The 14170-nt window shown below is 44.8% G+C and overlaps 1 protein-coding gene across 1 annotated transcript; it reads right to left on the reverse strand.

Annotated features, from left to right (window-relative positions):
* Nucleotides 1-120: 120 nt before the first annotated feature.
* lpcat3 (lysophosphatidylcholine acyltransferase 3) lies at nt 121-13889 on the reverse strand. The gene is made up of 13 exons (XM_079275902.1): nt 13664-13889; nt 11716-11823; nt 9664-9770; nt 9104-9197; nt 8826-8863; nt 8045-8223; nt 7794-7902; nt 7603-7689; nt 7135-7298; nt 2763-2910; nt 2292-2447; nt 1595-1738; nt 121-1504 (listed from the first exon to the last, which is right to left on the reverse strand). Exons 1-12 carry the CDS (start codon nt 13746-13748, stop codon nt 1619-1621), a joined length of 1395 nt encoding a protein of 464 aa, XP_079132028.1. The 5' UTR covers nt 13749-13889; the 3' UTR covers nt 121-1504; nt 1595-1618.
* Between the last annotated feature and the right edge of the window lie 281 nt (nt 13890-14170).

Below are 14170 nucleotides of genomic sequence, written 5' to 3' on the forward strand. Positions count from 1 at the left end.
ATTAATCCCCCATTGCTCAAGCTTTCCATCACCAGACTGCAAAATGACGTCATATCACCCCCTTTGCCCTGTCAGACACACGCACACACAATAACTAGAGTCCTTGCTTGAAATGCAGCATTTTAATGAACATTATAAAATTGTATTTGAAAATCACTCCTAACCCACCCAGAGTCCATCCCAAGTTTTCTTTTACTTTGTACATTTGGTAGGAATAAGGCAAAAAAGTAGTCTCTTAACATAGCAATTCACATCAATCAATAATCACCATGTCATGTATAAATATTACTAAAATCTGGGCTGCTGCTACAGTGAGGTTTGTCCCGTCCGTGTGTGTCCGCGTCAGCGAGAGGACGGCGGCGGCAGCAGCAGCAGTGCTGGGCCTTCCTCCAGCATGCTGTGGATCAGACACACAGCCCCTCCCTCCCCACCCCAAACAACTTAAATAAAATAAAATGAGGCATTCCCACAGAAGGATGGGATGCTTCTACTTCACGCTATGTTTAAATACCACCTGCTGTTATAAACAGAAGAGCAGGCCATAAGTGAAACACATTTTGTTTCCTTCCAGTTGAAAAATGAGTTTCCTCCATTCAGAAACTACCCTATTTATGGAGGGTGAACCAAAACGATCAGCTGTCGTGACTGTATGGTTGGGCGGTGCGCAAGTCTCCTCCTTTCACATCCGTGCATTTAAGAGCTGAGGGCCGGGGGCTTGAATCAAGTCAGACAGAGGAGTGGAGTAGACTGAACAGAGGGAAGGGAGGAAACATGGTAAGAAAGAAAACAGAAACACTAAACAAGGTAAGGAGAACAATGCAAACTACTTCATATTTTATCCCAAATCTACAAAATGTTCGTATTCATAAAAGCTGTTAAAACTATCAAATCAAACAAATGTACTGTAAAAACATTCATTAATACAAGGCCATTTTGAGATGGGATTAGTGTACAGTGTGTGATTTACAGTGCTTGTATAACCACCGGCAGACATTTTCAAAAAACAACCCCCCTGATTATTATTATTAATATAATCAACTCTCGTTTGCAGAAAGTATTTTTGATTAAAGAAAGTGCCACATACATTGGCGCTGTGCTTAAACCTCCTGTGAAGTCTGCTGCTGCTAAATGGGGGTGGTAGACACGAGAGAGAAATGAAACCAGGAAAAGAAAAAACTCCGAACCCGTGACTGGTGAGTGCAAATCTGTGTCGACAGCATGTAAGTCTCTCAAGCTCTGCAAGTCCAACGTTTCTTCACCAAAAAAAAAAGAAAAACAGGAATTCACCCCTGATTGGCTCACAATTGCCTCATGTGGCACAATGGTCATTTCCTGTAAACATTTCTCCAAATGTTTATAAAAACAGCCTTCCCATTTAAAACACAAAAATATATAGAAATTTATTTTTTACATGGACATATATTACTAAAGGCCTTAAAATATTTTCCATTCTGCTCCTTGAAAATCACAGTTCCCTTCAGTGGATATTTAGCCTTTGACGGACCTGGAACGAAACAGATATTTCAACATTACAAACACGTACCCACAGCTTTGTCTCCAACAGCAACAAAAGGAACGCCCTGCTCTTTCTTACCATGCCAAGTTTTAGTACCACGTTTTAATCTTGCTTTGTCGGGCTCCGCTCTTTCTTAGGCACCAGCACCTTACGGATGTATGGCATGATTAAAAAGGATGCGAGGAAGAATACGTGACCGCAGAAATAGATGGACGAATACACCTGCAAAACAAAAAAAGGGGACAAAACAGCAAAGTTACAATTCTGATATCATCATCCAAATGTCATGACGACACCTGGCTGTGTCTCTTTCTCACCAGTCGCCACCAGAAAGTGTGCAGCCTTCGTCAGTCACCTGACCCCGCTACTCTCTGGGTACCTCCCTCAATCCCCTAACAGGTCACACGTGTCCTCACCAGGACGCGGTGTGCAAACACCAGCCACTTCCCCACTCCCGGTGGACAGATCGTACCAACTAGCCCAGACCGACGGATCGTTCCACCCATTTCCGTTCTGGAAAACCTGCTTTAAAGACGCTCTTGTTGTTGCAGAGTTTTTCTAGAAAACTTAAGGCCGTGTTCCGGCAAAACACTGCGATGTCCAAGTGCAAGTAAACGCTCCTGGTAAATTACTTTGCAACATAAACGCCACACTTCAGTTTATTCTGTACACATTGCACATCTGTTGCTCTTCCTGAATTTGTTTGTCAGTTGATGTCCATACACTTTTTTTTTTAAAGGACATTGTATGCCGTGGTCTCAGACTTGTGTCTTACCTTGAGCCATTTGTCGTAGGTGAAGAGGCAGAATGGCACAAGGGGGTAGCCCATGAAGAGCCAATGGACACACTGCTGGACGACATAGATGAGGGGGTAGAGCGCGCTGTTGGCCAGCTTCGACAGCAAGGGACTGTCCCTCACTAGAGCCAGGGCCTGTCACATACAAACACGTATTCCATATTAGTTACAGTGATACAATAAAGCAACGGTTATATAGTAAACTAATGCCAAATTGTGACTGTCGTCAATATCTAATTACAAGTAGCAGTGAGGTGCATTTGATCGATGCTATTTAATGACAGGAGACGGTCTCTTGTGATAAAGTTAAACAATTGGTTTATATAAAACGCAGACAAAGTGCAACGCAAGCGTTTACTGAGAGAATAAGCATAATACAGATGCCCAGATGGATTGTGCTTCCTGCACACAACGCTAATTATCTTTCGGTTACCCGTCCTCACATCCTACCTGTCTCTCTACAGTGATGATGAAGAACTCCATGGTGAAGCAGAGGATGTATCCGGAGTGAAGACCATGCCAAAAAGTCAGAAAGAGGAGTGTGGTCACATGAGACAGAGACTTATTGCCCAGGAACTTCAACCGTTTGAAGACATGTCTGAAAAAAAGAGAAAAAAAAAACAAGTCAAGAGTTTTGGATCGCTTCTTTTTTTACTAAAAATCTGGATATGGGCCGTCAGATAATCGTAACGCAACCGCTATCACTGCCTACATGCAAGCACTCACTCACCTGGGAGCTCTTGTTGCATAGCAACTGATGTTATATTAAAAGTGTTTGTTAATGATACATGGTGTAACTCTGGGCACATCACTGTTAAGGAGCAGACCTGCACAGCGGCCATTGAACTGTTAGCATGAGACCACACTATCTGCCTCGGGAATTTTCGCACGTTATTGTGGTGGCTGCGTATATCCCCCCCTCTGCTGACGCTGAAGCGGCCTGTGACGTCATCCACTCGGCGACAAGCAGGCTGTTTACGCAACACCCCAATGCCCTCCTCCTCCTCTCTGGGGACTTTAATCATGCCCCTCCGTCCTCCACTCTGCCCACATTCACCCAGTATGTCAAATGCCACACCAGAGACAATAAAACACTGGACCTTCTTTATGCCAACACCAAGGAGGCATACATATCATCACCTCTCCCTCCCCTGGGCAGATCCGACCACAACCTGGTGCACCTCCTGCCTGTGTACACAACTCTTGCACAGAAGCAGCCAGCTGTGACCCACACAGTTAGACGATGGACCGATGGAGCCGAGGAGGCTCTGAAGGACTGTTTTGAGACAACTGTGTGGGAGGTATTCAGTGATGCCCATGGGGAAGACATCGACTGTCTCACCGACTGCATCACGGTCTATATTAACTTCTGTGTTGAGAACACCGTACCCACCAGGACTGTATGGTGTTTCTCAAATGGCAAACCCTGGATCTCGCCGGAGATAAAGGCCCTCCTCAAGGAGAAGAAGAGGGTTTTTAGATCTGGCAACAAAGAGGAGCTGAGGACTGTGCAGAGGGAGCTGAGGATGAAGATCAGGGAGGGGAAAGATGTCTACAGGATGAAGATGGAGGACCAGCTGCAGCAGAATAACACCGTCGGGGTCTGGAAGGGCCTCAAGGCGATTTCTGGGTTCAAGGGGCCCAACCAACAGCCTGAGGGGGACCAAATGTGGGTGAATGAGCTAAACTTATTTTTTAACAGATTTGACCAGCTATCCACCCCTCCCCCACCCAGACCTCCCTGCTGCTGCAACCCCCATCATCTGCATCCCCTGTGGATTATTACCCCCCCCCCCCTCCCCCCCTTCCCACAGCACTCGGCTCCCCTCCACACCTCTCATACTCAGCACTCCACGACCAGCAACCCACCCCCACTCCAACACACAGCACCCCACCCCCCAGCGTGTCCCTCAACCAAGTGAGGAAGGAACTGAGGAGGATCAAGGCGAGGAAGGCCACGGGTCAAGACGGCATCAGCTCAAGGCTCCTCAAATCCTGTGCAGACCAGCTGTGCGGGATAGCGGAGCACGTATTGAACTTGAGCTTGAGGCTGGGGAAAGTACCACAGCTATGGAAGACATCCTGCGTGGTACCGGTACCAAAGAACCTGCTTCTGAGGGACAAGCTGGAGCAGACCAGGGTGGACCACCACCTCACTGCATGGATCCTGGACTACCTCACCAACCGTCCACAGTATGTGCGGATACGAGAGTATGAGTCAGATCGGGTGTCCTGCAGCACAGGGGCCCCACAGGGAACAGTTCTGGCTCCATTCCTCTTCTCCATTTACACCTCGGACTTCAAACATAACTCTGCCAACTGCCACCTGCAAAAGTTCTCTGACGACTCTGCAATCGTCGGCCTCATCTCCGCCGATGATGACAGAGAATACCGGGAACTAAACCAGGACTTTTTAGGATGGTGCCAGCGGAACCGCCTCCACATCAACTCCAAGGAGCTGGTGGTGGACTTCCGCCGGGGCAAACGCCCTCCTCAGACACCGGTGAGCATCCAGGGACTGGACATTGAGGTTGTGAAGTCGTATAAGTACCCGGGTGTTCACTTGAACAATAAACTGGACTGGACTGACCACGCTCACGCTCTTTATAAAAAAGGACAGAGCAGACTCTTTCTGCTGAGGAGACTGAGGTATTTTGGGGTGCAGGGAGCACTCCTGAAGACCTTCTTCGACTCCGTGGTGGCATCAGCCATCTTCTATGGGGTGGTCTTCTGGAGCAGCAGCATCGCGGCAGCTGACAGAAGGAGACTGGACAAACTGGTGAGGAAGGCCAGCAGCGTGCTGGGGTGTCCACTGGATACTGTGGAGGTGGTGGGAGACAGGAGGATGATGGCAAAGCTCTCATCCCTGATGAGCCACGCCTCCCACCCCATGCAGGACACTCTGGCAGCTCTGCACAGCTCCTTCAGTCACCGGCTGATTCACCCCCGGTGTCTGAGGGAGAGGTACCGCAAGTCCTTTCTCCCCGCTGCTGTCAGGCTGCACAACAAACTGCTCTCTCGGTAGACCACGAACACTTTGAACACGAACACTTGAACACTTTAATTCATTCACCTGGTGCAATATCCAATATGTTTAAGTATTTATCTTATATTTTTATTCTGTCTGTATATTCGGTATATACACTGGTATATTTAATATTCTTCTTTACCGTCTTATTTTATTGCTGTTTTACTATTTAGTTGATTAGATTACTTGTTTTTTTTAATCTTTTACTTGTGAGCAATGCTGCTGTAATCCTGTAATTTCCCCACTGACAGACTAATAAAGGATTATCTTATCTTAAACATTTCCACAACTTTACATCCTCTTCAAGGGTACTCATCAATTCAACACTGGCCCAGACTCTGTTACAATATCTTACAGAAGTGCACACACACTGGACTTTCAATATGGTGTTTTCTTCCCCTCACAGTGCACCGGTGACAGGCTGAAGTATGAGCTGTAGAGTCAGATAAATAAGTACATGAAGCACTACCGCATAAAAGCCTCGCTAATGGCCTCTAAGCTATCAGTATGCGCCACACCTTTCCAACGTCAGAATAAGAAGGATCATTGTTGTGTTCCTCTTGCAGGTTTTGATCTTCCCTCTCAAGCTCCCCGTTTTCATGCTTCACAAGACATTTTATGACAACGTTAGCGTGGACAACAGACACTTTGTCTTTGATTCATGATTTGTATCTCGCCCATCTTTAGGACGGACGACTTTTCACCCCACCTTTGAAATGTGGCCATTTGGAACGGCTGTAAATGGTATTCCAGACAGCATTTAAGAAGACTAGCTTGTGTGAAGCATCCTGACCCCTCAAGGAGCTTCTGAATATCAAACATCCTCCTCATACTAATTACTCGGGCCTCACACTGGCTTCTTCTCTACCGTATGTCGTCTAATGGACAGATCTAACAAAATCCCAGAATGTTATGGAAATCTAGCTCTAAACAGGCAGTACAGTGTGGCAACTTTCTGGACTACAGTGTCCGTTAAAACACTGACTAAGTACAGACGGTGATATTTAGCATCCTCGCCATGAGCTCTGCAACTCCCGTGTCTCACAACCCACCGTCTCACATGGCAAATCATTACTGTCATCCATTTATAGCTTATGTTGTTGTTATCCATAGCCCTTTCGTATCGTGTATTATAACAGGGTAGTTTGTATTAACATGCTTCGGCAACATCGTATTGCATGCAATCTTGCCAATAAAGCCAATCAATTTGATTTAAATATATATAACTCTACTGTAGAGAAGGAAGGCTTGACAAATACAATATCAGAAATTAATCCATTTAATACTAAACTACTTACAAAGTGGTGCATATGTGAACATAAATAGACTTTTCTTTGTGGGTCAAACAAAGAGTATTTTTTGTGTCATGTCTGTATTTTAGCCATCAATGGCATGAAAGTTGTTCATCAACCAGCTATATAGTACAAAGTGAAGTTCTCATAGCTTATTAGTTACTTTTGTAATTCCATTTTAGAAAGATGTAACGGTCCCCTACTCTCTGTGTGATGCAGTAAGCCAAGTAAACTTAGGTATCCAACTGAATGAGGTTATGAACTATATGTCCAATAAATTCAATTAAAGGTTTTTATGCTCGAGGCTCCTGCTGAAAATCTGCAAACCCTCCTAGGATGTTGGCTCCCTCCCTGCAAGGATTCCTCTGGTGTTAAAACAAACTGAAGAGAGGCCCTGGCATGTGATACTACGCCATTATCATCTTGGTAAATATTTAACTTTTACAGCTTGGCTTTTAAATACAAGCTCGAGAGCGTCACAGATTTCAGGCTCTGCACTGACCTGGCAGCCCAGGCGTTCGTGTTGATGTTGAAGGAGGAGATGGTTCCTCCAAAAAGTGGCGTGGTTTCAAAGCGCCACACCTTCATATTGGCACAAGCGTCCCACTTGTGCTCACCATCCACTACGCCATTGTAGCCTAGTCCAGATAATATACACACGCCTTCCTGTAACACAAAAAAAAAAAAAAAACACTCATCATTTGCTGATGTAAGATCACACCATGAAGCAGGAAACTCTTGTACCTGGTATTTTGGGATGGTTAGGGTGTGCCATGAAAATCCATTTGTATATGCAGACATGTGTAAAGGGTGTGGCTTCACTATTAATGCTCAAAGAGAAAGTGTCATGCGAGGTGCTGTATGTGAATACAACTTCAAACAAATAGTGTATTTCAACAACCAAATCCGTAGGCTGTTGCCAACACATTTCACGCACATTGGTGTGTATGCAGATCAAGAAGTTACTTACCGCTATTACCCAACAGCTGACATATTTATACAAGACGACTTTAGCCCAAAGCAGAATAAACACACAGCGATACCAGAAGGGCTGAGCCTGTGGGAAGGACATCGTTTGACACGTTAGACACACTCCGACTCGCCTTACATTGAAAAACTATACACAGCGATTATTATTTTTGAACACTTTGTCGTTCTCACATCATACTCATCTGTTAGGAAGTAGCTGTCCGGGTAATAGGGACTAAATATTGCATATATCACCAGGCAGAGAAAACCCAGAGCAAACCTCTTCATAGCCGGTACAACACTGTAAGAGAAGGAAACAAGGAGACGATGGGAGAGAGGAAGGCGATAACATTACCCGCAGGGCTTGCGACACTGCACAGCTGGCGCGATAGTCTTTCGGCTCTTTTTTCTTTTCATCAGTCATCATTTTCTTGCTCTTTTACCTGTTCGGAGGCTTTCCAGGGCAGTCGCTGAGCTCCCCTGCCACCAACTTCTGGTAGCTGCGCAGTGTAAACTGGGGCCCCACCAGGAAGCCTCCATAGAAGTAGGAAAAGCCGCACACCTCCAGCAGGGAGGGCACAGACGGTAGGGCTGCACTCCTCTGCTCTGAACTCAGCTCAGACTGGAGTTGAAGGATGAGAGGAGAAAAGGATGATGAAAAAATGAGAGAAGAAGAGCGATATGCAAGGGGGATGAAGGGGGTGGAGGAAGAGAACAGAAAAGTACGTTGACACAGGACGCATCAATATATTAAGAATATAATTGGACCTTGCGACCGGGCAGATAGCGGTTGTAAATTATGTGCAATTCATGGTGTCAGTGGCCTGAACTCCGAGCTTTGTGAATACGCCCCTGATGTAAAGGTCACTCTTCTCATCTGGTCTTCGTTGGTGCCAGTGTTCTTCTTTAGGACCCCACATTTACATATGAATTACTCAGGTAACTTGTTCGCATTAGTAACGGACCGTGCCAGTTTCTTGCTTAGCATTTGCACGTCGTGATCATCTACTCGTTTGTGGCGAAAACCATCAATATTCTTTCCATCAGAAAACTCATCTACCTTTCTTTCACACATGACAGAACATTAAAAAAAAAAAAAAAAAAGACACTTACAGGAACTAACAGAGGAGCAACGAGCAACACAAACAACATTCCAAGACAGACACCATCAACATGTTAATGAATGATCAAGCAGGCAAAAGCAAGAGAGAACAACCAACTCACTGGTTCCTTCCCGCCGTCATAGTAATCAAATGACAAACCTGTAATCAGAAAATGCAACTGGTGTCAGAAACTATGTTAGGGTGACTAATGCTGTCATGATCATTTAAAATGAACACTGTCAAGCATGCAAAGGCCAGGTCAGCAGTTTATCAGCGTGTCAATCGATTACTAGAGTAAAAGGGAGAGATTGCAACAGGAAGATATCAAATGAGGGAAACATTTGTTTTTATGAAACAAATTGGAGTTTGTCAAGCCGAGGAACGCTGTAGTCAACTCACCAACAAGTTTGAGTGTGAGGACGCAGTGAGGCATGGTCCACTTGATGTCATACTCCCCTGTTGCTGTGAAGTAATAGCCTGCCAGCAGGTAAACCTACGGAAAGAGAACGAGAAGCCAGAGACACACAGTTAGCAAACTTCTGCATTATCCGACACCTCCACGCAGATGTTTATTACAGTTCTACGTGACAGAGAAAGAACGGAAAAAAACGAATCACAGGAAGTGTGGCATCAAAAACAAAACATGACGCGAGCACATTTTTGAATAACATTTCCTCGAGTTCTTAGATAAATGCTCCAACACTCCGGCAGACAGCATGTGACTACATCTTAGTTATTGGTGATCGTGGCCCTTTTAATACACGGGTCAATCGGTGCGTAGGCATTAACGAGCCAATTGAAGGGAACTCACATAATGCAGATGCAGAAATTCAACATTACACTGTGCAGACAAAATAATGGGCAGTACCTGAGCCATTGCGGTAAAAGTCTGACAGTGGACGAAAGGATGCAGGGAGCAGACAGAAAATAAAAAATAAAAAAACACCGGGACACCTCACCAGTTGAAAGGTAAAGCTACTCAGGACAGTCGTTACCGTCCTTCCCATGAGCCTCAGCATCAGGAATTGGACGAGGACGCATACTGCAGAGTGATAGATCTCAGAGCCTGGGAGAGAGAGAGACAGGGGGGGGGGGCGGGGCGGGGGCTAGAGTCAGTCAAGTGTGACCTGTAGGGCTGGACATGAAAACAGCATTTATTTCCTCCTTAGTTCAGTATTGGGCGACAGAACAACAAGGCACATCCACAACATCGGGTCGGGAGGAAGAAGCATTCCACGAGGAAACAAGAGAAGCAACAGACCTGCTGTAAAATCCAGGTGCAGCCACAACAGAACAAAGACAAGAGAGAGAGATTGATGTTAGCAGTTGGTGTTTACTCCAGTCACTCTCATCCATTCATTCATCCCACCTGGACCAGCATGCGTGAACATCGTTATCGCTTTGGTCATTTAGAAAAATATAGGTTTTGATAAGTAGTCATTTTTATGCAAAACATTCAGTGGTTCCAGCTTCTCAAACGTAAAGACTTGCAGGTTTTCTTCGTCCTTAGCAACTAATGAGAATTTAGAGTGTCACTTAGACAATAATTGGCAGGTTGACTGATTTTTAAAAGAGTGAGACTTGCCTGGTATTTACCACAGCCCAAGGATATCTATTGTAACACCTTGTTGTATTCTACAAGCATTAAATATTCACATTTGAGAAGCGAGAACAAGCAAATGTTCGGCATTTTTGCTGAGAAAATGAATAAAACAAGTTCTCAAATCATCATAAAAGTTGAAAAGCTAATTTTCTGATGATTGATTCTTTAGTTTATCTTCACAGCTCTGAATGTAATGTATTTGGGTTTTGTACTGCCAGTTAGACAAAACTGCAAAATAATATAATTTATATTTTATAGATCAATCATGAGAAATGAATCAGCAGTTGTTACTTGCAGCCCTGTACTGCATATACTGTATATTGCATATCAAAACTTGAATTTAGCATATTCAAAGCTGCTGGTGTATTCTATTCAAAACCTGGGTGTGACCCTGGATGACTAACTCATTCTCAGTAAACATTGCATCGGTTACACGCTCCTGCAGATTCCTGCTCTACAACATCAGGAGGATTCGCCTCTTCCTCACTGATGAGACGGCGCAGGTGCTACTCCAGGCTCTTGTCATCTCCCGCCTGGACTGCTGCAACTCTCTACTTGCCGGAGCCCCGGCCATCAGACCTCTGGAGCTTGTCCAGAAAGCTGCAGCTCGCCTGGTGTCGCCCCAGGTTCTCCCACACAACTTCCCTTCTCCGTTCTCTACACTGGCTACCTGTGGATCGGCAGAGAACTTTTCCAGACGTGGGTTGTGTGCGAGTAATTGCAGAATTGCGGCAGTGTATGGTTGATTGCGTGCAGCGTAATGTCTCAGGGAGACATCGATTATTGTTTCAATGTATGTTTTAAATCTCCTTTACTTTTGCCTTTATGCTTTCATGTGAAGCACTTTGAATTACCTTGTTGTTGAAATGTGCTATACAAATAAACTTGCCTTGCCTGTGTAAGAAATTTGAGCATAGAACTGTGTGTTTAGTAGCTATAATAAAAGTGTTCAATGATTCATATTTAAGAATTCATAATTAGTCATAATCATAAGTGTTTTGTAAATGCATAATTAAGATAAGCATAACGTGTTTTAGGATTAGTAGCTAGATGGAGAATTTGAGACATGAAGCTGAGTTGAGTTTTTTGCAAACGGGGTTTTATTGATTTAATATTTCATGAAATAGTGTACTTCACTGTAAATACTGTACTTGCATCAGTGGGATTAAATTCAATTTAATTGTAAACCAGTCTTGGTAGATTTCTTATTGCAGCGTGTCCACTGTGAACAGCAGCCGGACACGTGCTCTGGCCTCCTCACTGTGGAACAGACTCAAACTTCCACACCTGTAAGCGCTCGCATCCAGTTTAAGACTTTGGTGCTGCACTGTTTGTTTATGCACTGTATGTTAGACCTCAAGGACACACAATTTCGGTACGTTACAGTGAACTGAACTCTCTATCTCACCAAAGTTGAACGCTGCTAGAGCCAGTCCAGAGAAAGTGTGGAACAAGTGCACAACTGTGGCCGGCTGGTAGAACAAGAAACGTCGGTACACTAGAGCACAGGGATAACCTGCAGGACAGAGAAGAAAACATGTGAATAAAGTATGCGTCTTCATATCAGCTCAGTGAGGCATTGTTGACACCCCCAGATATAAAGGACACTGACCTTGCGGTATAAACACATGGCACGCACGCACACACACACACACACGTACCATTGGTACGCTTGTGTTGTGGGTGTTGCTACAAATCTGCCATCTCAAGGAGAAAGACAGGACAAACACTCAGCAGTTCAGTTGGACTCGTTCTTGGTCACATTGATATTTAGATACGGATGTAAACCTGTTTCTTTAAACTGCTCCATTAAAAATTGAGACAACCAATTCCCTGAACCTTCGTCCTTCCTGGGACTAGCTAAAGCCCCATAATGAGTGGCTACCAAGGCCCTGCAGCAGATTAGATGCAGCTTAATATAAACATGTTCTCCATTATATCTGTAATGTAAAGAAACCTTCAAGTAAGAAGTCCCCTTCTGCCTTTACTGGGTTACTTTAAAAGTAATTTTCTATATTTCTGAATGAATTGGTCTCACTAATAAGTATTGTTGGTGAGACCAAAGCCTGATATAGTTTATTCTTCTTTGCGATAGACCTCCATTGTCCAACCACTAAACACACTATTGCACTAGTGGGTGACGTGTTCCTTCATGATGATGAAAATGGGCACTGTGGTTTATTTTGAGTGCTGCCATTAACATTCACTGTTGCATATTAACACTAGTGTATGGAGCTGCTGTAGGGCATTCATCACCTGAATCACGTGTGCACAATCTTGCAAGACACAGCTACATGTAGTTACTACATGTCCACAAAATTATGCAAGATGCATTGAGTAACAGTGGGACGAGGAAGCATGCAACAGGCTGACTGGAGGGTTTTTCTGGCAGACAAAAGCCTGATTTGAGAGGTCACGTTCAGTCTATCGCATTGTTGGTGTGAGGCAACACGAGAGAGAAAAACAGACGTGTCCATGTGTCAGACCAAAGTTCAGCGAGGACAGCATGAAGGACGCCCTCCCCCGGCCCACCCCCACCCACACAAAGACACATACCCATGCCATTCAGACCCAGTAGTCCTAAAGTAGCACCATGTTTTACAAGCTACAATCAAACCCTAACCCACGAAAAGTACATTCTGGCCTTGCTAGACAAATTTAAACCCCTCAGAGTCTGTGTCCCCTCTACTCAACTGAGTGGAAAGAATGGGCGTTTAAAAAAGGGGGGGGGGGGGCATATTTTGGCAGTCTGTGCTCATTTTCTATGTCAAATCATTTCCCTCCCCCAACAACATTGGGACTATCCTCTTCACCAACGCCGGTCTCATACAAACATGATAATCCAACAGACGATGTTGGTGGTCTGCTTTGTGTAGCTGTCAAGCTACCTTGAACCCACTTACTAGTGAATTAGCTAGTCCAACAGAAGGACATTTATAAGGAGAGGAGATTCCGACGGTTGGCAATTAATGACACGATACCAAACGCTACACCACACACGGGTACCCTCATTCCAGTTGTCAACAGCCACAACTTAACTGATGGGGCAGCAACTTAGCCGTCGGTTGATGGTGTTTTGAAGGAAACGTTGTCTTCTTTAACGTTTCAGGGTGTACGATTTACCGTGAGTGGATTCTCAGGACACATATTAAGCTAACGTTGCGTGAATTAACACGGTAGTAGACCAATACAACTGGTTTGAAGCCTGTAGCTATGTGTCACAGTGAGAATCTAACTGAGCGTTGTGTTAGCGGTGCGTGTCTCTCCGTTAACAGTTACACCGGAGCACTTAAAACATGTCACCGGGATTAACGTCATGTCGGCTAGCTACCGGAACGACGTGAGGTGAAACTCACCGATTAAAATAGATAGAAGTAGTCGAACCGCTGGCTCCGGGGATCCTAAGGACTCCGACAGATTCTCCAGCAAGGGAGCCGCCATCTTGCTTGTGGGCGGAAACGTCTCTTCGCGACGGTTTAGTGAACTCTACTGATTCACAGCAGACATTTACGCGCACACACACTCCCGTGTTTTAAAGACCGTTGGACGGTTCAACCTCCTTCAAAGTTAGACCTGTGATTCTCCTCCCACTTCTCCTCCCATCCGGTCTATCTTTAGCACACCTCTCTGGGTACCATGTTCACCAAAGATTGGACTAGTGGGCTGAGAATGATACAAGTGAAGCAAACCAGTAAACTAGTGCAGTGCAGATTAAGCAGATTAACTCACAATAGTGTCAGTGGGCCCTCTTGTGACGACTCACAGGAACCACATTAACTAAAGGTCCACTACAGACATGCAAAATACGAATCTAATGATTTGTTTACCATAATAAGTGCAGTTACACATCATTGGAATTTGAT

Source organism: Melanostigma gelatinosum, assembly GCF_949748355.1.
Source record: "Melanostigma gelatinosum genome assembly, chromosome: 9".
In the NCBI taxonomy this organism is placed as follows: Eukaryota; Metazoa; Chordata; class Actinopteri; order Perciformes; family Zoarcidae; genus Melanostigma; species Melanostigma gelatinosum.

Bases quoted from the DNA above. Each gene is read 5' to 3' on its own strand.
- lpcat3 (XM_079275902.1), bottom strand. From the start codon at position 13,748: ATGGCGGCTCCCTTGCTGGAGAATCTGTCGGAGTCCTTAGGATCCCCG. The intron at 7,299-7,602 runs GTAAGTAACTTC...TTTGTGTTACAG, and splicing joins TCAGCTGTTGGGTAATAGCG to GAAGGCGTGTGTATATTATC. The intron at 1,739-2,291 runs GTAAGACACAAG...TTTGTTTTGCAG, and splicing joins CCTACGACAAATGGCTCAAG to GTGTATTCGTCCATCTATTT.